General features: G+C 36.2%; 3 protein-coding genes across 4 annotated transcripts; all 3 read left to right on the plus strand.

Moving 5' to 3' along the window:
• On the plus strand, positions 2,151–6,599 carry LOC109708580 (uncharacterized protein At5g39570-like). Of its 2 annotated transcripts, none has more exons than XM_020230380.1 (7): positions 2,151–2,971; positions 3,066–3,236; positions 3,347–3,472; positions 3,582–3,764; positions 5,052–5,108; positions 5,201–5,383; positions 6,328–6,599. In XM_020230380.1, the coding sequence occupies exons 1-7, from the start codon at positions 2,285–2,287 to the stop codon at positions 6,388–6,390; spliced, it is 1,470 nt and encodes a 489-aa protein (XP_020085969.1). In that variant the 5' UTR covers positions 2,151–2,284; the 3' UTR covers positions 6,391–6,599. The 2 variants fall into 2 exon arrangements, with proteins under 2 accessions (XP_020085969.1, XP_020085970.1); XM_020230381.1 differs by having other exon boundaries at positions 2,153–2,971; positions 5,055–5,108.
• LOC109708583 (repressor of RNA polymerase III transcription MAF1 homolog) lies at positions 7,831–12,582 on the plus strand. Its single transcript, XM_020230385.1, has 11 exons — positions 7,831–7,934; positions 8,868–8,937; positions 9,057–9,127; positions 9,210–9,259; positions 10,126–10,199; positions 10,297–10,359; positions 10,885–10,972; positions 11,180–11,242; positions 11,324–11,403; positions 11,494–11,565; positions 11,965–12,582. The coding sequence occupies exons 2-11, from the start codon at positions 8,906–8,908 to the stop codon at positions 12,047–12,049; spliced, it is 678 nt and encodes a 225-aa protein (XP_020085974.1). The 5' UTR covers positions 7,831–7,934; positions 8,868–8,905; the 3' UTR covers positions 12,050–12,582.
• On the plus strand, positions 16,121–22,585 carry LOC109708578 (probable leucine-rich repeat receptor-like protein kinase At5g49770). Its single transcript, XM_020230378.1, has 20 exons — positions 16,121–16,137; positions 16,260–16,367; positions 16,994–17,117; positions 17,198–17,269; positions 17,683–17,757; positions 17,874–17,945; positions 18,051–18,212; positions 18,512–18,586; positions 18,665–18,736; positions 19,093–19,164; positions 19,258–19,326; positions 19,414–19,488; positions 19,585–19,656; positions 19,812–19,946; positions 20,076–20,497; positions 20,583–20,714; positions 20,821–20,960; positions 21,041–21,260; positions 21,371–21,606; positions 21,774–22,585. The coding sequence occupies exons 2-20, from the start codon at positions 16,298–16,300 to the stop codon at positions 22,278–22,280; spliced, it is 2,802 nt and encodes a 933-aa protein (XP_020085967.1). The 5' UTR covers positions 16,121–16,137; positions 16,260–16,297; the 3' UTR covers positions 22,281–22,585.

Below are 26,900 nucleotides of genomic sequence, written 5' to 3' on the forward strand. Positions count from 1 at the left end.
ATTAAGTAACCAGTTTTATAGATTTGTTCAAGTTCATCTACCAATCAATGGGAGTTGCTTTTATGACAAAATAATCATAATAACAATAATAATAATAATAATAATAATAATAATAATGCTTCAAAACTAGTTGTCACATCTCATTAACAACTTACCAGTCATTATTAAATGCATGGTTACCCTCCTCAGATCATGTGCCACAGGAGTTGAAGATTTATTAAGAAATTGCACTTTGGAGTAGGGACTACATTACACATGTAATGTTGAAGACTCAAAAAAGAATATCTCTTTGACTAATGAATTGATGCTTTTGGACTCATTCTTCAACAAATTTATAATCAAAACATGTTTTAAACAAGGGTATGTGCTATTCATGGTGAAATATTATTTTTAGAGTAATACTATTTGTATATATTTTTTGAGCAGGAATAAATTTTTCATTCTATTCATACAAAAGCTCTATTATCTACTTATCTCGCTAGTTTTATCAATTTTTTTAATTGATAATTTTTTTTTGAGTTTTTGTGAATAATTTGAGAAATATAAAATTTACACACATATTTTTTATATATTGGTACACATGTAGTATTTTTTTTTTTTTTTGACTGCTGTTGATTTATTAAATACTAAATAATTTGTATAGTATAAATAAATATATTAACAATTGGCGAAAGAGCTTGATGGTTGGTATCCGAGATCCAAGTTCGAATCCTAGCTGATTCATATTTCTAGTTATATTTATTTTTAAATGAAATAAATGAAGTGGGTAGTGTGCTATCTATCTCTCGAAAAAAAAAAAAAAAATAATGGTAGAGAAGCACTCATTAGGAATAATAAAAGTGTTTTTATTTAGAATACAAAATTCTTTGAAGTTCTTAATAGCAAACATACAAATATGCTATTTTGCGAAGATATATATAAACTAAGTTTTTATAAAATAAATTTATAAATTCATAGTTTTTGCAATTAATTTTTTTATAAAATAATTCAGTAAGTGTGCTCTGCGGGAAAGGTCTTTATTATAACACTTGCACTTGAAATAGAAAAGAGTCCAACTAAGAATAAAATAATAAGTAGAGATTAAAGTAATGCTATTAGGTTTGTTATACTGTTATTTAATATAAAAAGATTTTTAAGTAAACCATATAAATTTTTATTGAAAATAATTATGAGAGAGTTTTTTTTTTTTTTCGGGCTCTTCATGCATCTAGGCGAAACTTTTACCAAATAATGATACTTGTGTACACTCAAAAATGGATGTAAGCCTACACCCTTTTAGTGAAAGACCAATATATTATATTTTTTTTACTATTAAAATTTTTTTAAAAAGTTATTTAAACCATTGGATTGGAGGGTGTAAAATGTATGTGCAGATAGCTCTCTTTTTTTCTTTTTTTTTTTGGAAGCATGCTATTCGCGCCGATTTGGCGATCTGAGTAGATTTGCCGAATCAACTTATGCCGTTCATGTAGGAGCCTTACTAATTTGGTGAGTCTATTTAGTTTGCAGAATTGAAAAATAAAATTCTTTCTCTTTGCTTGGGATGCAAACGAGACGAATTCAGGGCTAGAGGGCCCCTCGCCTCCCGCCTCGTATGTTTTGTCAGATTGGTTCTAATTTAGAATGAATTAATTATTATTTTATTTTTTGTCAGACTTTTAATTGCACTCAGAACGGATTGAAACATGAGCGAATTTTTGACAATTTTTTTTTATAGATATAAAAAAATATATATTTTTCATCTTTCGCTTTATTATCTAACAAAAATAGAAAGGGATTTGAAAAGAATTATATTTGTTTATAAATTGATTCCCAACTACTGTCCCAGTGAAGATAGACAGAAGCAGAGCTCCATATATACCGGGATCCATTTGCATCCTTGCTCTTTACAAAAGCAACTGCAACTGCAACCGCTACTTCCACATTTAAAAAGGGGCCAGTAGCTGACGTGGCAGGCGTAACTCGCCCTCTTCTCCGCGACGTCTCAACTCTCAACCTCCGCCTGTTCCACCGACTACCTAAAACCTATCGGACACAACTATCGTCTTCCACGTTGGACCCCGCAATCGCTCCCCTCTTCACTAAACACCCACTTTTCATTATCAAAACCTTATCAAAATTTGCAAAAGCCGCAATGCCTGTATATATAGATATAGATATCTCTCTACCTTCTCCCATTTATTACCCCCACGAGCTCCACCGCACACTCCACTCTCCCCCCCACCCCCTCCTCCTTATCCGCCGCCGCCGCCACCGCCCCCGCCCCTTCCAACCCTAGCTCGCCATGGCCGACCTCGGCGGCGGCGGCGGCGGCGGCGATGGCGTCGACGAGGACGACGAGTTCTACGAGTACAACCCCCACCCCTATGGCGGCGGCTACGACATAACCCTCACCTACGGCAAACCCCTCCCCCCTTCCTCCGCCACCTGCTACCCCCTCTCCTCCTCCTCCTCTCCTCCTTCCCTGCCGCCGCAGCCTCCGGTGGAGCCGGCGCCATCTCCGGCTCCGGCGCCGGCTCCATCTCCTGCTCCGGCTCCGGCTCCGGCTCCGGCGGCCGATGCTCCTCAGGCTCGCCCCGCCACTCCTCCCAACATTCCCCTCCAAACGTCGACCTATGCGCCGTACGATTACGGCGAACCGGAGGGGTATCGGCCGGAACCCTACTACTCGCCGGATCTGTTCCGATCGTGGCCGTACTCGAGCTCCGAGGGCTTCGGAGGGTGGCGGAGGAGGGAGGCGACGGATTACGACTACTGGAATCAGCTGATGCGGGGGTTGGATTACCTCTTCGGCCACACGCAGGGGTACGGGGAGCGAAGGATCGGCGTTGATAGCTACGGGATCCCCATTTACGCCAACAAGAAGAGCGGCGGCGATGCCCTAACCGTAGAGGTCGAGCCCCCGTCGGTTCAGAGTTTGGATGTCTACGCGATGCGTGGTGAGCAAGTGTATTCAGCGCAATCAGAAAGTGTGAGTGCTTCATTCATTCTCTTTGAGTTTCCTTTGAGGCGATCTTGAAGTATTACTTATAGTGATGATGCTCTTTTTGGGCATTTGAATGTAGTGGGATTTGTGGCATGGTGAGAGGAAAGAGGAGAGCTATAGTTATGGCGAATCAATTCATGCCTATGATAGGTACTCCTATGGGAAGCCAATTAGTGTTCAAGTTGAGCCTCAATGGATTCATAAAGTAAGCTACCACGAAGATTATCAAGAACAGAGATACCATAATGAGGTGGATATGAGATATTTTACTTTGAATTATCAAGCATTATATTTCTCTTGGTGAATGCTTTTATTATTGTAGATAACTATGCATGTATTGTGTTCATTCTATTATGAAAGGGTGAGGAGAGCAGTTTCTTTGGAAATCCTATCCATGCCTATGATACACATCACTATACACAGCCACTGCATGTTCAGGTTGAGCCAGCGGAATCTTCTTGGTCACTAAAATCGGATTCCTATGAGGTATATGAGCAATTAGAGTTCCCCTAAAGTCCAAGTTCATTTCCAAGTAGTTAATGTGCTAGATCTAGTTCTTGATACTCATTCCCTAATTTATATTATTTGCAAGCAGAATTCTTCTCCATATGATGAAAGAAGTGAGGCTCGTGATCTTGATACGTCAAGATATGCCTTTGAGCAGCACTCATATGAACAGCCCCGCTATGTACAGCTTGAGCCTTTCAAGCCATCATGGTCGCAACATTTGAGTTACTATCAAGCCTGGGAGGAAGGGGCGGATCCTGAGTCAAGCTATGTGAGTCTACAAACTTGACCTGTCATGTTACCTTTTGCTACATGTTTAATATATCTTCTTACATAGAGATTAAAAAAAGATGACAAAAACTTCAGTTTGACCATTTAGCTAACCATTTTAGACAAAAGCTTCTTAAAATTTACCTTTAAAGTTAGTGAAGTATGTTGTTATTAGTTATTTATTTGAAATTTTCCTTCATGAATGCAGTGAATGTAACCATCACTATGCTGACGGTTACAATTATGACCACCCTACAGTGTTCTCTTGATGGTTACGGGCCAACAACCTCATTGATATGGAATTTTTATGAAGTACTTTGAAAATGATCTAAGCTATAAAGTGAGCCAAATGCCAGCTCTTAGTGTCTTGTCATGTAGAACCTGAAAAAGAGAAGGTTGATGTTTATACCTTACCAACACTACATTATTGGCTAAGCTGTAAGAAGTTGTGGTCCATTGGGTAGTATAGGCCAGGTGATCTCTTAGTTGTTGGTGTAATTAGGTCCTAGCAACAAACCAACTTCGAGCAACCTCTCCAAATGCTCAATCTTTGGAGGTTTCATGCGCTTATCACTTCGGAAGGTGAGTTCGTCCTTCCCCTTAATGCGGTGGGCATTTTAGGTCTTGTAATGGAAGTTGAGGTTGTCTGCATTGTTGGGGTGAGCTTGGCAGCAAATGTTCAAGTGGTCTTGATGGTGGTAATGGCAAGGTTGGTGGCAATTCAGATACTTGTAGATTTGGTGGTGGTGCTAGAGTGCTTGTTCATATCTACCTGGTGGTATGGTTGTTTGATTTTGGAGGGAGAGGTGGGGGAATGCTATTGGTTATTGCTGTGTAGAAAGAATAGAAATATAAGCTTGGAGGTATAGGTTGCGGCTATCAATGCCTATGATCCAATGAGGAAGAGAAGTTGATGGCAGGGTTTGAGATGGCAAAACTTACGCAAGAATATTTGCTCCAAAAGAAGTCATTATTTTTTTAAAACCTTTTATCTCTCTATCAAAACGTCATATTTCAAGCTCAAGCATAAACAAAAATAGTCCCTAGTTTTGAAACCTTTATAAAAATTATTTTTTCATTCCTATTTGAGATTTTTTTTTTCCATGTTACTGGTGAGTTGACTATTGTGGCAGCATGGAGGGGTTTCACAACATCGGTTTAACTCTCATCAGTATCTCGAGATGCTCCAACTTCTTTTCTGTGAATAGCTTTACATGCAAAATTATCTCTTGCTTCTCTTTTGGATACATCAATGCAAAAATCTCGTTTGACATTACTGATTTTCTAGCAGATGCCAAATTACTACAAGGATCATGGGGAGATGACCTCCCCCAAATCCAATTGGGTAAGCATATTAGATATGCTCTAAATTTCTGTCTTTTTTCCATTCTAATTTATATCTTTTGTTTTATGCTTATACTACATTTTCACATTTAGAATCATTCAACGTTTGAAGAACAAAGCGATGGGAGCACTCTCTTTTCTTCTCCCAACTACGCTTATGAAAAGCACTACTATGAGCAGCCTCAGAGTATTCAGCTTGAACCATTCAAGCCAAGTTGGTCAATCAATAACTCCCTTAATATCTTCGAGGATGGGATATTTCACAAGTCTAGCTGGGTTAGCTTCTGATCTCCAAATGCTGCTCATTTGTGTCCATATTGAAGCTTATAGTTTTGAATCACTCTTCAAGTTGCTTTCGCATGTGGTTGCCTGTTATGTTCATTATGTTTCTCATCTTTCCTTGCTTTTACATAATTAAAATGAGTACATGATGCTTCAGTGCTAAGGGCTGCGATAATTCTCCTTGTATCCTTTCCTCTGTTATGCTAAATTTATTGGGATGAAAACAGACTACTGGTGCTTTCTTTTTCTGCCATCGTCGCAAGCTTTCCTCAAATCAACAACTTGTGCGGAGGATTGTCATATTTTGCCATGTTGACTTTGGATCTAACTTGTGTCTGACTATCTATATCTATATCGAGTAATCCTCTTTCGGATATCTTCATTCTCTGATAGCATTATTGCACCTACTGCCCCAGCATTTCACTTCTGCAAAAATGGTTAACTTTTGCTTTGGAAGGTCCATAGTGATTGATATTTCTGAATGGTTGGTCGATTAGGAAACAACATATATGAAATTTGAGTTTAGCCGAGATAAGTATGAGGGTAACACCTGGGTTCCATATTTAGCTACATGATAATAAGGGGCAATCTGTTTTACATGAACTAATTAGTCTCTGAGCAAGTAAGCCAAACACTTGAGCCATAATAACCAACATCTGTGTGCTAGTTCGTATATACTCCGAGAAATTTCCTAGTGAAAGTATTAGTTTATACTACTTGAGTTTTAGTTTGAAACTTTGAATGCTTTTGATCGCTCAATGCTAATTTATATGTTGAGAGAAATCATTTGTTCCTGCTATATTTTATATCCTTCTATTTGTTTCTTTATTTTTATTTTTTTGTTGCAAAAATATCGTAACTTTCACGACTTAGAATTTCTATAAACAGATTTTATTTATTTCTCAACTTATCATATTTTCCTCGTGCATATTCTGCAGGATGATGAATCGTATTCTAAGAACGACGACCATTTCTTCCCCTTCCAGAAATATTCTGAGTAAATGGTGATGTACAATTTTATGTGCCTCCATGCTTTGGAAGTGTATGTAAGCATTCAACTTGTACCCCTAAAAAGAGTATATAAGCATTCAATAATTTGTACGATGTTTCTGTAAATGCGTCAGTAACTGTTTATATCGAATAAGGTTTATGAATTTAAACGTTTCTTCAAATGACATTATTCTCTATTACAACCTATTCATTTGGAATATGATTTGTTTCATCCTTCTTTGTCCTCCTAAATAATTTGTTCCTTCCGAACAATTTGATGCTTTAGAGGCTCTGAATAATTTGAAAATGCCTTGAAAGTTTTATCTTTTGACGCTAAGAAATGGTGGTGGAAACTGCCACAGGAGTTGGATTTTGGAGGAGAAATTGTTGCCTGTACAAGATACATTTTACTTATGCACCATATATATATATATATGAATTATGCTACTATACTATCAATAGTACCAAGCTCTTGGTACTATTGAGTTTTTGGTCGTTGGATGAAAGGATGTGCGGTTAGAATGATAGTGGTTCTCGGTTAAATTGATAGTGGTCCCCTAGGGTTGAGTGGGTGGTTAGTTTAATAGTATAATCTAACGGGTGGAAATGATCAAAGAATAGATCTAGCGGTAGAAAACTCAATAGTACTAAGGGTTTGGCACTATCAATAGTATAGTAGCCGGACTATATATATATATATATATATATATTTGATGATCTGACAATCAAATTGTTGATGTAATCTGCATCTTTAAAGAGTCTATTATCTGTATATAAAAGTACATGTTTTTAAAATAATTTCAGAAATTAATTGTAGAGAAAGGATTATTTCGATTCAGAAGGAATTATTATTTAAAATTAATTTTCTTTTGATTTTACGGTCCAGACGCAGTCGATAGTTTATTATTTGGAAATTGGAAGTGTGGTTAGGGGAGCACCGTCGTCCGCATGATGACGGCCTACCCAGTCCACCTAAACAACGGACGGATGTGATTGACCTACAGACTATTCAACGCCATCCGGACCCTCGGAGGAGAAATTATCGCGTCAACCCGGTGCAATCATATGCCTGTGCACAGCCCACCGTTTATCCCTTCCTCATCCGATACTTAAATCTCCACCCTCCAATATTTCTCAGTTACTCCCCGGACGGCAGGAAGGGCCCATGGATGACGAGCGGTGCACGTGTGTACGGATGCTCCTGATGCAGGCAAATAATTTTCTTGTCGTAGGTGGTTGGGATTAGTGAACGAACATTTGGTGGGATGATCCCCAACGTGAGACCCTCATCTCCCGTTAACGCGTTCATAAGATTCGTGTCATTCACGTGATGAACGGCGGATGGAGGAGTCTCACGCTGGGATTATCCCCATCGATTTTTTTTTTCTTTTAGTTGTTGCTGGGTTTCGAATATACCGTACTCCCCCGCATCTCTCTCTCTCTCTCTCTCTATCTCATCCAAACCCTCACCTTCCCAATCTCTCCCCCAATTCGCCCTTTCCCCCTCTCTCTCTCTCTCTCTACTCGCGGGAGCTCCGATCTCGCCGTTTACCGGGTACGCCTCTCTCTCTCTCTCTCTCTCTCTCTCGCGCGCGCGCGCGCGTTTTAGAAGAGTTGGAATCGAAGGATTTGAGTTTTAGGCGCCTACGCATCATGAACAGGGTTTGCTTTGACTTTGAAGCTTCTACTTTCCACGTTTGTAGCGTTAAAAACCATTCCTTTAGCTCTTTCCCCTTTTTCTTTGGTTGTTTCCTTGTCTTTGTTGCGCTAAATTTGGTGTTTTGGGGACGGAGAACGAATTTTTAGCACCCGAATTACTTTGTACACCCCACTAAATTTCTAAAGAAACGCTTAGGACCAAAGATCAAGGGAGAAATGAAGGGGATTTTGTAACAAAGAGGGGTTTTGAAATTGTTCTAATTTGTGGATGAGGGAGAATTGGTATGGCACAATGACTGAAAAAGTGAAAATTTGGGAATCTTTTGAAATCCTTGGAGAAATCAAGAACATGCGTATACAATTTCAGCTGTCTTATAATGACGTTAGTTAAGTTTCTTGCAAGATATTTTGACATGTGAATCCCCTAATTCTTTCATTAAATAATTGATTTAATCTATTTGAATATCACCCGAATTTGTTCATGGCCTCGAGCCGCCTAAACTGGCGAGGGTTGTATGCAAATGGCAAAGATGTATACCAACATGCATATCCACGTCTCCAAACACGGCTGAGTTCCACCTTCTCTATTCAGTTCCAGTAATACAGGTTCAAAACACGTTGGACCTATTTTTCGCCTTATCATTGTATGTTTTTTTTTGATTGGTAGATCCAAGTCTGCGACAAATAGTTAGACGGTAAATCATGCATGCTGTTCATGTTGAATACCAAAATATTTCCTTTTTCTTCATTGCTTTTTTGCTTCCATAGTCATTCCAATTACATGACAGCTGTGGTTATTGAGAGCTGACTGCAAGCTTCTTTTTGGCAGTGAAGTTCATAATCTCTTTCTTAGAAAAGATCTCCATCATGAAATTTTTGGAATACACTCCGCTAGACAGGTATATTTTACTGGAAGGGGATATTTTTTTGATATGCTTACGAGTTCTTAGAAAGATAGTATTTGTTCTCCTACAATTTACTGTAATTAATTCTTGGAACCTTTTATAACTTTGTTTAGTATAAATCAATTCCTGAATCACTTGAACCTCGGAGAATGTACCATCAAGGGGAATCTTGAGGCATTTTCATGTAAGTATGGCTCGCATGTATTTTCGGAACTGTGTATATCATTGGTTAAGTGAATGAAGCTGAAGTAGGGACCAACATGCAGGCAAGCATACGGGGACTGATCGGAAGCTCTCTATTAGTTTAGAACATGAGGTAGCTGCGAGATTCCATCTTGCTTGATATTAGCTTATAAGGTTCTTGGGCTATCTGTCACAACTATAGGACTTAAGCTGGTTATTTACTTTCATGATCAAAATTTTATGCTATCCTGAATGTGAATGACTGTGCAGATATTTTGATTCATTACACATATGTTCTTTTCTTCTCATTAACATGCTATATTAACGAGTGTTGTGGTTCCTTGCCCGTCTTGGAAGTTTTAGAGTTTGTGCACCGTCTGAAATATCAGAAGAATAAGACATTAAGACTTTAATGCTTAAGTGGATAAACTTCACTGTTATGTACTCAGGACCAGAATATTAGGCAATTGAGTGAGGATAAACAAGACTAAGGGATATTATATTAATAAGAAAATATCCAATTTTGTTTTTATTTCTTGGGGCATGTGTAAATAGGTTTGACAATTAAGAAACTTAGCTCATTTATTGTGGTGTGGCCATAGTTTGTTACTTCTTTTGTACTTTCCCATCCAACTAATGATGGCTGCTATTCAGCTTTATCAGTGTGGACAAAAATACTTTCTCTTAGATCTCTGACTTCTTTTCTTTCTTGTATTTTGAGTTCAGAACACTGTTTTGGTACAAATATTGTGATAATATACTATAGCTTTGTAGGAATAGGGTTGTGTTGAGTCAACTGTTTTGTTTGGCTCTTTGACCTTTAACATCAACTGCTGTCATTTCCATACATAAAATAGATGTATATATGGATGGTCAAACTAGGGGCTTTATGCCTCGAATGCATGAATTGACATGATATAATTGGTCTTGACTAGGTTGGCACTTCTCTGTGGTTCTGTTGACTGCATATTTTATTAATTTGACCTTTTGCTAGCTCAGATTCTGGATTACCTCAGCCAATCTTCTGATAGTGATCCTCCTTCCCCTGTGGATTATTTGTCTAGTAGATCAAGGTACTTGAGCACACTTATCCCAACTTTCTTTTCTTTCATTTTTTTTTTTTTAATTTTCTTGTGCCTGATTAACCGTGTTTTTCACTGTTGGTTCCAGCCGAAAAACGCTGATATATCTCGTCCTTACTCTCAGTCATATGTATCCAGATTATGATTTCAGGTATCTCTGTCATAACATGCACTAAGCTTGAAGAAATAACTGGGAGGAAGGATGATGGGTACTGCCATTGTCAGCTTATTAGGCGACTTGGCAACCCGCTGTATATCCTTGCATAACCAGCATGGGGAGTGTTGTCAAATGGCTTGACAGACGGTTAATACCGTTGCTCTTTGAGCTGAGAGTTCAAATCTCTCCATTTCCCTTAAATGGTGTTATTATTAATGCTGCTTGTACTTTATCAAGGAATTTTTACGTATACCCTGCAAAATCATCCATTTACACACATACTTATACATATATCCCCTTTGGGAAACGTCCGCTCTTATAAACTTTTACTAATTTATAGGCAGTCTCCTCTCATGAAAAGCTATATTTTGGAAGAAGCTATACAGTTTTTGAGGGTTATATATGAGAATTTGATTTCGCAAGAGTTTATATTTAAAATAGATGAATTTGGAGGAGTCAAATGTACAATGTCTTTCAAGTTTATTGTAACATTACGTTACCAACTTTTTGGCTGAGCAGTGCAGTGCGAGCTCACCTGTTTTTCAAAGAAGAAGAGTGGGATAGTTTCAAGCAGATAATCGACACCTACTTGTTTGAGGCAGCTAAGGTATGCTCATTCCTCACAATTATACATTAAATTAAAGGAATTGATTACAACTTGCTGTTTTTTTAATCTTACATTACTACCGCATGCGTAGCTCACATTCTCAAAGGGAAAATTAATTGCCAAATATAGTTCTCTTAGGAAAATCTGATAAATATCTCTGCTCTGTCCTTAATCAACCCTCAGTTCTTTTCTTCCTGGCTTTTTCAGGAATGGGATACATCTACTGTCGGCAGTACCCTCCTAGAAAGCATGACTAAGGCCATTGACGAGGTGTACATTTGACTTTCTGTCTATTGACTTCGGAGTTAGATGTACTGTGTCATTGGATATGTACCTTCCTCTCTCATGCAGGTTATCAAAATAAAGGAGTGCGAGATCTACAGTTACAACCCGGACTTTGATGGGGACCCGTTTTCAGAGAAGGGAGCCATGTAAGCTCCTTTGAATTTCAATAATAAAACGGAATTCACCTTCTCATATAAATTTTTTCAGCTATTGATGTGGGATTCTTTTTATTGCAGATGGTCATTCAACTTCTTTTTCTACAATAGGAAGCTAAAGCGCGTAGTCAGCTTCAGGTGCTGTTGTGTAAGGTAGGCCTGTAAATCACCCCTATCTCATAACATGAATCATTTTGTTAGAAAAGGCGTCTAATTCCCTCCCGCGCTATACCCCAACTCCAGTTTAACACTTGGTGGTTCGGATTGTGACACTCTCACCTTTAGGTTGCTATTCTTCTTACCATATCGATTTTAGCTTTAGATGTGTTAAAATGGGACGCGACAAAAAACATGGCTTGTTAGACCATTTTGTTTTGGCGAGCCAAATTGTTGCTACTTGCTCAATTTTGCCCTAACAAACAGTGCTGTAGGGCGATGCCAAAGGGGAGCATTGATTTTTTTCTTTTTTTTTTTGGCTCAAAAATAGTAATGGACTACTCGGATGGTTCCTGGACCACAGTAAATTATAAATAAATTTCTGTTTTATTCCAGCAACTTAGCAGGCGACAGTTTTCTTTCGGATGAGGCGTTCAGCGACGAAGAAGAGGAGGACTTGCTCATCGACATGGATATGTAACCGTCGCCGGTACTGTTCAGGACCAACTCTAATACCATCTTCTATTGTATAATATGTTATCGACGCTTCGAACTAGTCGTCGGGTAGAATAGCTATCTGTACAGGTGGAAGATGGGATTAGGGCATGTTGCTAACTCGTCGTCGTTGTCGTGTATCTATATGTTATAGTAAGCAATATACAATTGCATAGTCGGTTTGTTGTAGTATGTTGAACTGGAGCAGGCAATGTAAATGATGATATAGCCTAGGTAGTAGGTACTCTTTTGGAACAATGGGGTCAATCACGCGCGTAGGGATTCCTACGTACGATGTTGTAGGAAAGGCGTGCCCATCTAGTCTAGTTATAATATGTAAGAAATTTAAGCTGAATCTTTTAAGCTGAGGTTTAGTCATGGACCAAATTATAGTAGTACATGTTACGCAGCTTTTAAGGACCAGAGGACAATTTGTAATGTTTTCTGATTTTTATCGTATTTTATGCGGCAAGTATTCGAGGCACTAGTCAACATGCTCTGCTCGTTTTGGCCCAAACACATGCAGTGCTTTCCCAAGAATTTTCTATTATGTTGGCTTGATTGTTCTTTTAGTTTGTGTGATGTTTCGATTTCCAAAGTTCAATTTATTGTGATATTTTTGCGTGAACTTTTTAAATTATTGTAATTAAGTCTTACAATGCAATTTAGTTGATCAAAAATAGTGTCGTTAGTATAGTAGCGAGGTAACAGTATTGTGATCGATGACATAAGAATAATTAAAATGCCACGTCACTGCCGCACAGTATCATTCAATTGTCGCAATGTATAAAGTTCGAGTTGGAAATTTGTAATAAATTGAAGTTTGAACATAAAAAATGCGATGCGGATCAAAAGGGCAATTCAGCCTATCACAGAAACATCAACTTTGAAATGAAGCTTTTAATTTGTTTCTGGAACGAGTTTACTCCGTCCTTTCCCTACAGCAAAAGCTCAATTTTTACTTTTATTTTTTTTATTTATCGCTTTTGAAGCAATTAGTTCAGAAGCCAAGCTAAATATGCACTGAAATATTTTCATTTTTCTTCCTCTCTAGATACGAAAGCTTCTTTACAAGTAGAAGAAACTTTCATATGGGTAAAATTAAGTACGTAAACCTTCCGCAAAAAGAAGAAGAAAAGAGGACTAACTCAACTCTTTGACAAGGAGAATATATCTGACATTTATTATTAGTTTTTTTGAGAAAAAAATAGCACGATATCCATTTTATTCATTCAGATAATAAATTTAGCTACATAAAGTGAGACAGTAGAGACCTCAAGAGAAAGAAAAAAAAATAAAAGAAAAGATCCAAAAAAAGGTAAATTAAGAGTAATAAAAAGGTTAAAAAAATATCATAACGTCAAATCGTATACGCAAAAAGATGGAAATATCACCTGGCTCGACAGAACACCGTCCATTCTGTTGTCACTTGTCAGTTTCGTGACGCGTAGATGAGGCATTAATTGTTGAGGTACTGTAGATGAGGCATTAATCAAGGGAAAAGTCCATGCTCATTAGTTAGATATTTTTAGATGGAAATTATAATTGATAGCTACCCAAAGAGCTGAATATAAGATAAGTAGTACCTTAATATGTTATTTAAGGTCTTAAACTAAGTCCTTTTGTACTCTAATCTTATTATTTATATTTGTTAGCCTATAATTATTAAAACACCGTTATCTGGTACTTAATTAGTTTTCAAAGAGAAAAGATTATGAATTATTTCACATGGTATTACAGCAAGAGAAGTATAGTTCAAACATAAAAATCGAATTTCTCATTACAATTTATATCTTTCTCTTTGATATAAGAGTAGAAGGTCACGAGTTAAAGCACATAGTACTGTTTATTAATTTATTATAGTAATTTCGCTCTGTGTATAATTTTTTTTATGGCACCAAACTATAATTTCCGTACAAAAATTTTCTGTCTCTTTTTTTGAATATAGAATAATTTTTTCTGTTAAAAAGGCTTAAATTTGTACTTTAAGAAGGCGTATTAAACATAACCACTAAAACATGGCCACGCATTAATTATATGATTGTGAGACATTATCTTCAATGGCCATGCATTAATTAATTATATTTAAAGCATTATAGCAAGTGTTAGGGTGAATTACTCTTCCCATGCTCTTTGTATAAAATAAATAGCTCTACATAAGTTACATTGATTCGTCGTTCATTAAATACACTATGTCAAATAAAAAGCTCTTCTATATGGTTGATTAATTAATTCCACCATTAACCTCTTTATATCATTTATTTAAGCCTTTTCTTTTATTATTATATATATGAAACTTATAATGGTCTACATATATGTTCCTTTCTCTAAATAAATAAATAAATAAATAAAAAGCCGGTTCTAAGGAGAATGAAAAATTAAATGTAACTTTTTGAGAAAGTACATAGTGACAAAATAAAAATGAACTAAATCACAGACCACAAATTAAAGTTTACCTAAAATTCGTAGTAATTAAAATTAAAACAATAGAAACAATTTGGTTGCTTTTATCATCTTTGACAAGTCAACGGGACCTCAATTTAAAGACTTTTTTTGTTTGCTTGGCTATTTTCTACTTTAGAATTTTTTTAAAAGAATTTTATAAGATTTATCGATTTTCGTCAAAAGTTTTGAATATTACATTAAGCAACAAAATATAAAAATATCCTATTTGGTTGTTGAACATTAAAACTTGGGCTTTTTTTGCAAATAGTCCTTTGATAAATTTTATTTGCAAAAATAGTCCCGTCCAAAAATTATTTGCAAAAATGGCCCTGCCCCTGCCACGCCAGCGCCACGTCACCGCCACGCGAGCAGGGCGGGCCCAGATGTTTAAGTTGAACACGGTGAACCATTCACCGTGTTCAATACAAGATTTTTGTATTGGACACGGTGAATGGTTCATCGTGTCCAATACAAATACCCCAACAATGACTAAGTGGGAGGTATTTGTATTAAACACGGTGAACCATTCACCGTGTCCAATTATTTGTATTGGACACGGTGAATGATTCACCGTGTCCAATACAAATATTTCGATCTTAGTTATTTTGTATTGGACACCGTGAATCATTCACCGTGTCCAATACAAAAACTTTGTATTGAACACGGTGAATGGTTCACCGTGTCCAATACAAAAATTTTGTATTGAACACGGTGAATGGTTCACCGTGTTCAACTTAACCATCTGGCCCAGCCCCGCCCGCGTGGCGCTGACGTGGCGCTTGCGTGGCGGGGCCAGGGCCATTTTTGCAAATAAATTTTTGACAGAGCCAATTAAAAAAAAAAAATTTGTAAAGGGGCTATTTGCAAAAAAAGCCCAAACTTAAACTTAAAGTTTTTAATGCTTATAGATATATATATATATATCTTCCAATATTAATTTTATGGGACCCATGACCCATGTTCTATGGTGGTGGAAAAGTAAGAGAAATCAATTAATTTAATTATAAACAATGCTTAGTTTGACCAAATTCCATGAACGTGTTGACCAAATACCTGTCTTTTCCCTATTGGAAATAAAATATAAATCCCACGAGAAATTACCATCATAGACCCGGTCCACCACATCATCAAAGCACTTTCCTTTCCTCTATAATTTAAGCCTTTTGTTCGCAAATGAACCGCACAAAAAATTATTTAGTTTCTTAATTATACAGTAACTTTACAACCTATTAAATATATAGTAAGTAGTTAAAAAAAGGATAATATATAATATGCTCATCAAAACTTTAAAAATTAAAAAAATTCTTCAAATATAACCCTATTCCTAGGATTATTTTCAAAAATGAGGTGCAAATGTGAAAGTTTTTAGTAGTAGTAATAACACTTATAAAAACAAAAGTATCCCAACAAAAAAGTGTAAAAAAACAAGAAGTCATGGTGCACCAGGTCCACGCAAATTTGGCGTAGACTTGGTCACTTAGCAAACGTAGATTCTCGTACTTGGTAAACAATTTTGCAAACATAGATTTTTTTTTTTTTTTTTTTTATGACAAAGGAAATATTTTAATATTTAAATAGTATTTAATTTAAATTTACTCCTCCCTATAAAATCAATTATTGGGCACTGAGGTTGCTGTTTCTTTTTCAAGCTCTTAGAAGAACTCTTCAAACCTTTCATTTGTATAAGAAACTAATTTTTTCTCCCTTTATTCTCATACATATACCCAAAAATTTCTCCTTTTTGTGTGTAGCATATGATTCATAATTGAGAGTTTGGGGCTGGGTTTTAATGGTGATGAGGTCTCTTCTTCTACTGTTCCTCTGCGTCACTTGTTCCGCGTATACTAATCCATCAGATGGTAAGTTTTTATTTTTTTTTAAATTTTTTTTTTGTAGTTAATTTGTGATTTGAATTAATTTGTGATTTGAAGTGAAGATGCATGGTTGAATTGGAAAAGAGATGGCTTTGTAGATTTTTTGGTCAAGCGTATCATGTGTTCGGTGAATTTCCCCTGTGGGAGTTTGCTTTGTTCGTAGTAGTGAATTGAGCTACTAGATTGGTCTTTTAGGTAACAAGATGGTATCAGAATAATTACTAAGAAACCCTCAATTTCATGAGATTGTGGGTCAAATTTTCATCTTTCACCTGTTTCGTCATTTCTTCTGTTACAGTTCATGTCGCATGATTCACCTGATCTTCACCGTGCATATAATATCTACATGCCAAAATTCTTGTTCTTAACCCGTGGGTTTACGGTGATCATGACTATCTTCATCAATGTTTATTTTTGATATTAGAACAATTTGTAATGCGGTGATAGGGATTGTTTAACTTTTTATTACATATTGATCTGTGAATTAGTTAAAACAAGTTAGCTGGTTTTTTGCTTATTGACTTCTAGAGATGATTAGGAAGGTTGTAGTAATAGGGATTCACTAGATAGTCTCTTAGGATGCTGATTAAACCAATGAAATACACGTGCAGTTTCGGCTCTGAAGTCGTTGATGAAGCAATGGAAAAACACGCCACCGAGTTGGCAGCAGTCGAAAGATCCCTGCGGCGAACGGTGGGATGGAGTGATCTGCACCAATTCGAGGGTGACCACACTGTGAGTTTTAGTGCTTTCTCAGTTTGTCATATGTCTAATAATGAGCTGCCGTTTTCTTGACCCGGTTTCGATGTTTTCAGGAAATTATTTAGCATGGGCCTTGAAGGTACATTAAGCGACGATATAGGGAAGCTTGATCAACTGCAGACCTTGTAAGTTTTTCATCATAAGATACTCTTGTAGTCCCTAAAGTGTGACCTTCGTTTAAAATTCGTTATTTGAGTTTCAATCTGTATATGTGAAATTGATCCCATTTTCATTTTGATTCTCAAGAATTTCAATCTAGTACCTAAATTTTGGCATAGATTGCAATATTGAACCTGAAATGTAACCTTGATTTCAATTTTGCTCTTATATTTTCAACTTTAACCAATAAGAGTTTACCGACCGTGCCGATACGACACCTCTTTCTGATCTAACATAAGGACTTACTTTGTGGCACAGAACAAATTTTAGGGACTAAATTAGTGATTTTCCATTTGTTTGATCAATGCAGTTATGAATTCAGCTATCCTGTCCTGATACACATCAAATATTCAACTAGCAAAAATAATTTTAACTGCAGGGACTTGTCCTACAATCACAAACTTGGAGGTCCACTCACACCAGCAATTGGGAACTTGACACAGCTAACTTCCCTGTATGTTTTTCCAGCTTACTATTATAATTACAATCCATGCATTTTGTTACGATAACATTTGTGCTCATAAGTAACTCATTTAATTAATTTACTACTCTATCTGAACTATTAAATAGGATCCTGGTTAAGTGTAGCTTCACCGGTAGCATCCCAGATGAACTAGGCAATCTACGGCAACTCACCTTCTTGTAAGATTACGATCATCATATAGCTCTCTAGTTGTTTGATCATGTAAATAGCAAATCGATGACCAATGGATGCATATAATTAGTTCTTTAATTTTCTGCTGCAAGGGCGCTGAACTCAAACAAGTTCATAGGAAGGATACCTGCTACATTGGGAAAGCTTTCGAACATCTCTTGGCTAGACCTTGCTGATAATCAGCTGAATGGAACTCTCCCGCTGTCAACGAATGCGTCTTCGGGCTTGGATCAACTCCTCAATGCACAACATTTGTGAGTTTCTTTTCTTTTTCATTCTCCGTCCATACACAGAATGTTGTAAAGATGTATCTACATACGTAACCCTGAAAAAATTGTATTTATATATACACACGTGTAAAATTTGATCTATGCCCTTTACCTACGAAAAGATATAAAAAAACCAAACTTCCCAAGAATTGGATGTGAGTACCAGGGTATGTATGTAACCAAATGCTTTCGCAGGTTATACATGTAAAGACCCTATAATAAACTAGTGTGGCTTATTTTTATTGCTTGGAGAGCTATAATTAGTTTCATGTGTGCTCCTGCAGCCATTTAAACAAGAACCAGTTATCGGGTTCGATACCAAAAAATCTTTTCAATGCCAGTATGACACTACGACACCTGTAAGTTAATATTTATTATGCACTTGTTTTATTCTGCTACATCTCCTTTTATTCTGTCTAATCATCCCTTGAAAGCAGGCTTCTTGATAGAAACCAATTAATAGGGGGGATTCCAGAGTCGGTCGGACTTGTGGCCTCACTTGAGATCCTGTAAGTGTAAAATTGATTTGCCCCTGTACTCTAAAATTACTTAAAGTGACTATTTGGCGCGAATTATAGAGAATGTCATCTGATCGGAGGAGCAACAGCCAAGTGTTTGGCAAATAAGAGTTTTGGAGCTTTTGCTGTGGGGAAGCTGAAATGAGCTTTCGAGACTCATTAGCAGAAGCTCCAAAGTGAAGTTTCTGCTTTAACAACAGCAAAAAGCTGTTGGAGGGACTTCTACTATAGTAGTGCTTCCTCCAGTAGTTCTACTCAAATAACATTTCTGCTGAAGCTCCACTAGGCCAAAGAAACTCTAATGTTAATAGGACGGATTTCTAACTACAGCACCCTCTTTCATGCAGCCGCCTGAACAACAATAACCTGACCGGCACAGTTCCTTCAAGTATTAGAAATCTTCCACATCTCCACGTACTGTAAGTAATTACATCACATAACATGGACCTGACTCTTAACGATCACCTTTATTTGTACTAACATTCATTTTTCGACTAAAATACATGTTGTAGAAATATATCAAACAACAATCTTAATGGACAAATGCCCAATTTAACGGGGATGACTCGTCTTCAAAATGTGTAAGAACTCCATAAACTATATTTCCAGTTTTCTAGACTTTGCCCTGTCAATCAAATTGCAGCTAAGTTGCCTTATATTTTCTGCAGTGATATAAGCAACAATAAATTTGATCCTTCAGAAGTTCCTAGTTGGTTAACGGGTTTGACAGGCCTAAGAACTCTGTAAGTTCTTCTAAAGCATTATTGAATTGTGAACTAGGTGTTTGGTTCATAATAAGTAAACTTATCTAAGGTTTCTTCATGTTTTGATGTCTCCAGTATGATGCAGTCTGCTAGGCTTCATGGACAAGTGCCGCAAGAATTGTTCAGCTTTCCTGGTCTGGAGAAAGTGTAAGGAACTTAAACAAAAAGTACACTTCTTTTTTTAAAGCGAAGTGATTATATTATTACGAGGTTTAATTCTATTGAGAGATGAAATAAATGAAAAATATAATAGTTAAGGTCCGAGTATTTAACTGCTGTCTGACTATTTTAACTGATGACAGAATGCTGGACAACAATGAATTGAACGGAACCCTTGACATGAGCAACAACATCAGCAAGAACTTACAGATTGTGAGCTTTGAAAACAATTCTATTAACTCGATTACACTATCTTCCAACTACAACAACACACTAATGTGAGTCATTTCCATTAATTGAGTAGAGTGTGAATCATTTCATTACGAATTGATTCTAGTGTGCTATTTCAATTCCTCTCCATATTTCCTCAAGTATTTGATGTTCCTATTTGTGTTTGGTGATTGCAGACTTTCAGGAAATCCTGTATGCAGCAACCCCCATCTCTTGAATACAGCTTATTGTGAGATACAGCAAGAAACATTGACGCCTAGTTCGTCTGATAATATAACTTGTTCCCACCCATATGAGGGTGTTATGATGTTCCGTGCTCCTTCGTTTGGCATTATGCTGGACGAGTTCATCTCAAAACTGGAGGCAAATGTAGCAGCAAATCTTAGCTGTACTCCACATAGCTTGACTCTCGAAGATCCCTTCTTCGATGAGGATGGGTATCTTGAGGTGAAGCTGGTAATCTGTCCATCTAATAAAAACTACTTCAACCGTTCTGAGATATTGGATTGCTTCGATATAAGCAGCCAAAAGTTTATACCACCGGAGATGTTCGGACCATACTATCTTTCTGCAAATCCATATTCATTTCAAAATCGAGGTCTGCGCAATAATTCTTTAATTTGGAAGCAGATTTTTTGCTTATTTTGCTACTCATAGAATACTGATGAAAATAAGTGTGACAGTTATCAGAGGATTGGCAATTGGAATGATAATTGGTTTTTCTCTCCTGCTCATTGGACTTGTGGCGCTTCTACTCTTTGCCCTACGGCAAAAGAAACAAGCTCAGAGAGCCATTTCGCTGAGCAATCCTTTTGGTAATGTGTTTGTTGAAACATAGAATACTGATGAAAACATATCATATTGTCATTATTAAACATTCACAGAATTGCGTCTGAGTGAATATATTCTCCAATATTTCAGCATCGTGGGTGTCAAATGGTGAAGAAAGCGATGGGGCACCGCAACTAAGTGGGGCAAAATGTTTCACTTATGACGAACTAAAGAGGAGCACTAATGATTTCCGAGGCATTAATGAAATTGGATCAGGAGGCTATGGAAAGGTAAACCAATTGATTTTTATCTACTGTGGATGTCTAAGAGGAAATCCGTGTGAGCTTATTATTGGTTTGGTTCCTTCCAGGTCTACAAAGGAATGCTTCCCGATGGAAGGATAGTCGCAATTAAGAGATCTCAGCAAGGCTCAAACCAAGGTGGACTAGAATTCAAGACCGAAATCGAGCTTCTCTCTAGGGTTCATCACAAAAATCTGGTTGAACTAGTTGGTTTTTGCTGCGAGAAAGGGGAACTAATCCTTGTTTACGAATTCATGAGTAACGGAACTATAAGAGAGACTTTGTCAGGTATGTTACTTACAAAAGTGCCTCTCTTCAAAAATCTTTTTGTGATATCTCCTATTTATTTATTTATTTATTTTGTTTCCAAATTCCAATATTGCATACTACTATTGCAGGAAGGAGTGGCATACAATTGGACTGGACCAGGAGACTTAGGATAGCTCTGGATTCAGCTAGAGGATTAACTTATCTTCATGAACATGCTAATCCTCCGATTATTCACAGAGATGTCAAGTCTTCGAATATCCTTTTGGATGAGAAATTGACAGCAAAGGTCGGGGATTTTGGTCTCTCGCTACTGGTTGCAGACAGCGAGATGGGTCATTTCACTACGAACATTAAAGGAACACTGGTGAGTGTCCAATTCCTTAGTGACCATCTTGTTCGTGATTTCATTTTCGAAACTAGATTATTTGTAGGCATGTAGTTTACAATAATCTGTATATGTATATATACATGTATCTTTGAATTGAATAATTTCAATTTAAAAATTGTCTTCAATCTTTGGATCCTTATCAGGGTTATCTGGACCCGGAGTATTATATGACGCAGCAACTGACGGGGAAGAGTGATGTTTATAGCATGGGAGTGGTATTGTTAGAGCTGATAACTGCGATGCTGCCTGTACATAACAAAAAACACATTGTTAATCACGTGAAAATCGCACTGGATAAGCAAGACAAAGAATTCTGCGGTTTGAAGAGTATAATAGATCCAGTTATCTCTAATTCCGGAAAACTCGTTGGTTTTGAGAGCTTTGTGGATTTGGCACTGCAATGTGTAGAAGAATCAGCCGAAAACCGACCGACAATGAGTGATGTCGTAAAGGAGATCGAGGCTATCTTGAGGAATAATGGAATGAAAACTACCTCAACTTCAGAATCTTCATCGCCCGCAGATTTTACAAGTTCGAAAGCTCGTTACCCTTACGATGATCTATATTCTAGAAGCCATGCGAGCAGCAGTGCTTTTGCGTACAGCGGTGGATTTCCTTCTCGAGGCAGCTCGAGGCCGAGCAGCAGTTAATCTTTCTTGGCACTTCAATTTTAGTTTCAGAAGTTTCGTTGCATAATTTGAATCATTGGATGCCCTTCTCACCTCCTTGTCTTTTTGAAGAATAATGAGATACATGAAGGAGCAATTGGAAGAGATACTAGTTCATAGAAAGGTAATTATGTTTAGGATGTATAAAGGATTTTTCTTTTCTTTTCTTTTAAGTGTTAATGTAAAATGGTTTTGGGTTGATAAATGTACAATTTGTGACACCACCAAGTTTTCTGTAATTTTTCTTTGTTTTTATTGAAACTCGAGTAGACCATTTTGCGAGCTTATTTCAAAATTTTCAGGCTTTTCTCATGAGAAGGGAATCTGCTAAGCAGATTTAGAGCATTACTCATTCAGATCAAATGTGTGATTTTTTGATATTCTCCAAAATCATTACCACATTCTTTGTTTCTAATTCCTTCTTTGAATTTTGTGTGACGACCCGATCCACTAGCAACAATAATTTGTTTGGCTCAAACCATCGGTCCAAAATGCCTAATCAGAATATTAGAATTATTTTTTCACCCGATGTGGGACTATTAGAGCATTACAAACTCTCCCTGTCTAAACTCTGACGTCTTTGTCGGGTCCAAACTAGATTATAGATACAGACCAGAATTACCAAATGATAAGGGATTCTCGAGGTGGTTCCTACGGGTTCAAGAGGTAGCTTCCACCAAATCCGTTGGTATAGCACTTTGTCCCGCATAACTTTTAGCTCTTACACTTCCAGCTGGTATTCGGCTCTGATATCAATTGTAACAATCCGACCTGCTAACAACAAAAACTTGTTCGGCCCAAACTACCGGCCCAAAATACTTAAACTCAATTATTATTATTAGCGTATAGGCCTCATATATTATAATCAAAACTATTTTTCCATCCGATTGTTGAACTATTGGGGCGTTACATCTTGTGATAGATCTTTCTTGTTTTACCGTTTAATCTAGGTGACTTCACAAGATCTTTCTTGTTTTATCGTTTAATCTAGGTGACTTTTCTCGCATGACGTATATGAGGTCAATTCTCTGTAATGTTCACAATGTTGTATAATCTTAATGTAATAATCGGTCTAAGAAAAATCAGTTAAACGTAATCAATGACGTCGAGAAATGTCGAACTAAGTATTCTCGTGTTTTTCTAGTCATAAGATCAAACAAAAGATCCCTTATTTAAGTTGGATGTGCATGTATCTAATCCCTATCAACTTACGGTGAGGATAATGAGAGAATAGTTTGAGGGTGATAATGAGAGCCTGGTGTCACGGACAAAATGTTTTTCGCTGACTTCTCTTTGACAGTGGCCCAACTTCGCTAGTGGAGCGGGTCGTTAAAGAGACCCGAACCCAACCCGCTGTGGGAAGACGAAGGGTTTTGTAACTCCCTCATCAATGATGGAAACTCAAGAATTATGAAACTCCCATGAGTTATGGGGTGACTCTTGGGCTTATGGCTCATTATGAGGGTGAGTTAATGTGTCTCATAATGAGAGAGTTAATGTATGTCTAGGTTCATTGTATTTAGGAGCATATAAATAGCGGGGTTTGGCTAAGGTCAAAACACACAAGAGAGTGTCGTATGTGTGGGTTGTAATCTCTTTTCTAAGTAGTGGAGTACTTAGTTTTTTTGAGTGAACCTCTGCCTCTCTCTCTTTGTCATTCCTTTTGCATACTTAGTCGTAGGGCGCGAAGGTCCAGGCTAGAAATAGGGACGAAGGCTTGCCCATCTTCGAGCAGGAAGGCGGGCGCCGCACGGGCTTTGCGAACAGAAACGCTAAGGCCGTGACACTGGGCTTGACAAATGAAAAGTCCAAAGTTCTTGGCATAGAAACAGGGAGTTACAATGAGTTTTTAGCCTCTTAAAATCAAAGTTCTAATTTGAAACTTCAGCTAATACTGGAAAAGAGTTCTATCGTTTTAGTAATAAAGAAGAAAAGTGCATCTACCTTCTAAAATTTTTTAGATCCTGTGAGCATTAATAAAAGCAGAGATGCTTGACGAATGCCACTGCCATTTTATAACATCAGAAAAGAAAGATTCAAACATTGATTTGAAATGTTTTGGTTATAAAAAAAAAAAAGTGTGCTTTTCTGCATAGGTTTCATGACATTTAGTTAAAGCTCGTAATGCATAGGAGTTTATGGAAGCATAGGTTAGGGCAAAAAAAGTTATAGGTATTAAAGAGAGGTAAAGTGAAGGAACTTACATTCCTCTACAAACGCAAGAGTTATCAAAAATTAAATTTTCATATTTAATGATAAAAAATGTAACAACACAAATGTTGGCTATGTTATCAGGTGCACATGAAAAAGTCTTATATGTTATAAAACCATTATATATGTATTATAAAATAAATAATTTTCCAATAAATCTACATAAAATTAACAGGATTTGAACAGAATTCTTTTTCTTAAAGAAAATCAAAACCGAAATTGAAATGAAGACCGTGCACAATTAAATTAAATTCAAAATTTCATTAATTTATTCATCATTGCAATTATTGGCCAATTTATAAGAGAAAAGAATAAGTAAATCCAATTAAGTATACTGCATAAATAATGATTAAACTTAATCAGTATGTTTTCTTATCCTACTACTACTTCTTTACAGTGAAATATTTAAAACCACCACTATTTAGAGTAATTTGTTAGTATTAGTTGAAATATGTGATATATGTGATAAAGGATTTGAATATCCTTTTATTCAGAAACATATATAGATGACGTGGCGTGAAAATAACAGAAAATAAAAAAAAAATAAAAAAGCTTCATTAGAGTAATAACTACATAGACTTTCTAGGTTGACTTGTTGACCTGGTACAAGTCAACCTAATATCCACGTACACAATTGTCCCATAAAAAATAAAATGTTTTTTCCTACCTCCTAAGCCTAACGTTAGGACTTTCCTAGCTATCAACAATGTTTTAGACCTATTCTCCCATTTTAATGAAAAAGACCAAAAAAAAAAAAAACTTACAAATGGTGAAAAAAAAAAGATTGAGAAAAAGAAAAATACATGGTAGAAATGAAAAGAAAACGATAATTTAATAATATCTTTTAAAATAATGCGGTATAAAAAATGGAAATAATTCCAAAGTTCAATGTAGTAAAGTATAATTAAGTTATCTTTTTGATATAACTAATACATGTTGCACTCTTTGACTTGAATAATAGATAAGATTTCATAAAAAAAAAAATTTCATAAAATTGACTTGGAAAGTAATTATTTGGTAAAATTTTATGGAAAGTGAGAAAAAGTCAATTATAGAGAGAGAGAGAATTAAAACATTAATAAGATTTTGTAGTATACTGAGGGTGGTTGGACAGAAGAATTCAAGTTTATTCTGATACAATTAATTTAAATTTGTTTAAGATGTTGATTTGTTGATAAGGCGAATAATTCCACATAGGGACACCAACGATTTCAATTGAATAGTTGAATAGAAATTTAATTTATAAATAAAGTAATAATTATAATAAAAACTATCACAGTATATATAAAAAATTTTAAAAGTAGTAAGTAAGAAAAGGCTTTTTTAAGGCCTTCTTGCATAAAAAGTTTACTAATTTTACATTTTCGCAAAAATAAACTCTTTTTTTTTTTATTTTAGTGGATTTAAACTGAATTATTAAAAAATAACCAAAAAACTCTTGGGCAACCGTCTCGAACTCTTATTTTACCTCTCGAACTCTCATTTTACCTCGTCGGTCTTCACACAAACTCCTCCATCGCATTCACACCATCGGGCTCCTCAAGAGCGAGAGAAAGGGGAGACACTTGACCCGCGCGTCGTGGTCGACTTTTGGAGTTTTGCCAGAGATGAAGACGAAGATGGCTAGAAAGAAGGGCAGCGATTGCTAGTCGAGAATACTTTTGAAACATATAGTTTTGCCGAAGATGAAGATGAAGGTGGCCAGAAAGAAGGGCGTCTATCGCTAGTCGAGAATATTTTCAAAACATGTTCGCTAGTGTGGCCAACGACGCTGAGTGGCGGCGATGGTGAGAGAAAAACATCTAGAAGACGATCCGATATTGCACTACTTTTAAAAAAAATTACATTACTTAGAACACGTCTTACACTAATTTATTCAACGTATCAAATAATATAACTTTTGGTTAAATAACACAACATATATTCAAACTGTCTATTTATTTTTAAATTAGTGCAACATTATTTTATCCGTCAAATTTTTTTATCTTTCAACCATTGCTTTTTTTTTTTTTTTGAGAAAAAGATAGCACACTATCTATTTCATTCATTGAAAGTATGAACTAGGCTATATTAGTGAGACAACCTGGACCTTGAGGGAGCGAAAAAAATAAAATAAAATAAAAATAAAAAGAAATCAAGAGGTCAGTATTTGGTTTGTAGGAAAAAAATTTTCCTACAAATTGTGGAAAAAAATTTTACGCGGTTTAGTGTTTGGTTTGTAGGAAAAGAAAAATAGTTTTCCATGACAGTTGTTTGGTTGAAAGGAAAAAAAAAGTAGATAAAAAACTATTTAATATATTTTTTATTATATATATTATTATATATATTTTCTCTAATTATATATATTATATATTATTAATTATTAATTTATATAATACTATTAATAATACA

Source organism: Ananas comosus, linkage group 4, assembly GCF_001540865.1.
Source record: "Ananas comosus cultivar F153 linkage group 4, ASM154086v1, whole genome shotgun sequence".
In the NCBI taxonomy this organism is placed as follows: Eukaryota; Viridiplantae; Streptophyta; class Magnoliopsida; order Poales; family Bromeliaceae; genus Ananas; species Ananas comosus.

Coding starts and splice junctions, on each gene's coding strand:
- LOC109708578 (XM_020230378.1), top strand. CDS start 16,298: ATGGTGATGAGGTCTCTTCTTCTACTGTTCCTCTGCGTCACTTGTTCC. Junction 16,368..16,993: donor GTATACTAATCCATCAGATG/GTAAGTTTTTAT, acceptor ATACACGTGCAG/TTTCGGCTCTGAAGTCGTTG. Junction 20,715..20,820: donor TTCGCTGAGCAATCCTTTTG/GTAATGTGTTTG, acceptor CCAATATTTCAG/CATCGTGGGTGTCAAATGGT.
- LOC109708580 (XM_020230380.1), top strand. CDS start 2,285: ATGGCCGACCTCGGCGGCGGCGGCGGCGGCGGCGATGGCGTCGACGAG. Junction 2,972..3,065: donor ATTCAGCGCAATCAGAAAGT/GTGAGTGCTTCA, acceptor ATTTGAATGTAG/TGGGATTTGTGGCATGGTGA. Junction 3,237..3,346: donor AACAGAGATACCATAATGAG/GTGGATATGAGA, acceptor CTATTATGAAAG/GGTGAGGAGAGCAGTTTCTT.
- LOC109708583 (XM_020230385.1), top strand. CDS start 8,906: ATGAAATTTTTGGAATACACTCCGCTAGACAG. Junction 9,260..10,125: donor CTATTAGTTTAGAACATGAG/GTAGCTGCGAGA, acceptor TTGCTAGCTCAG/ATTCTGGATTACCTCAGCCA. Junction 11,243..11,323: donor TGACTAAGGCCATTGACGAG/GTGTACATTTGA, acceptor TCTCTCATGCAG/GTTATCAAAATAAAGGAGTG.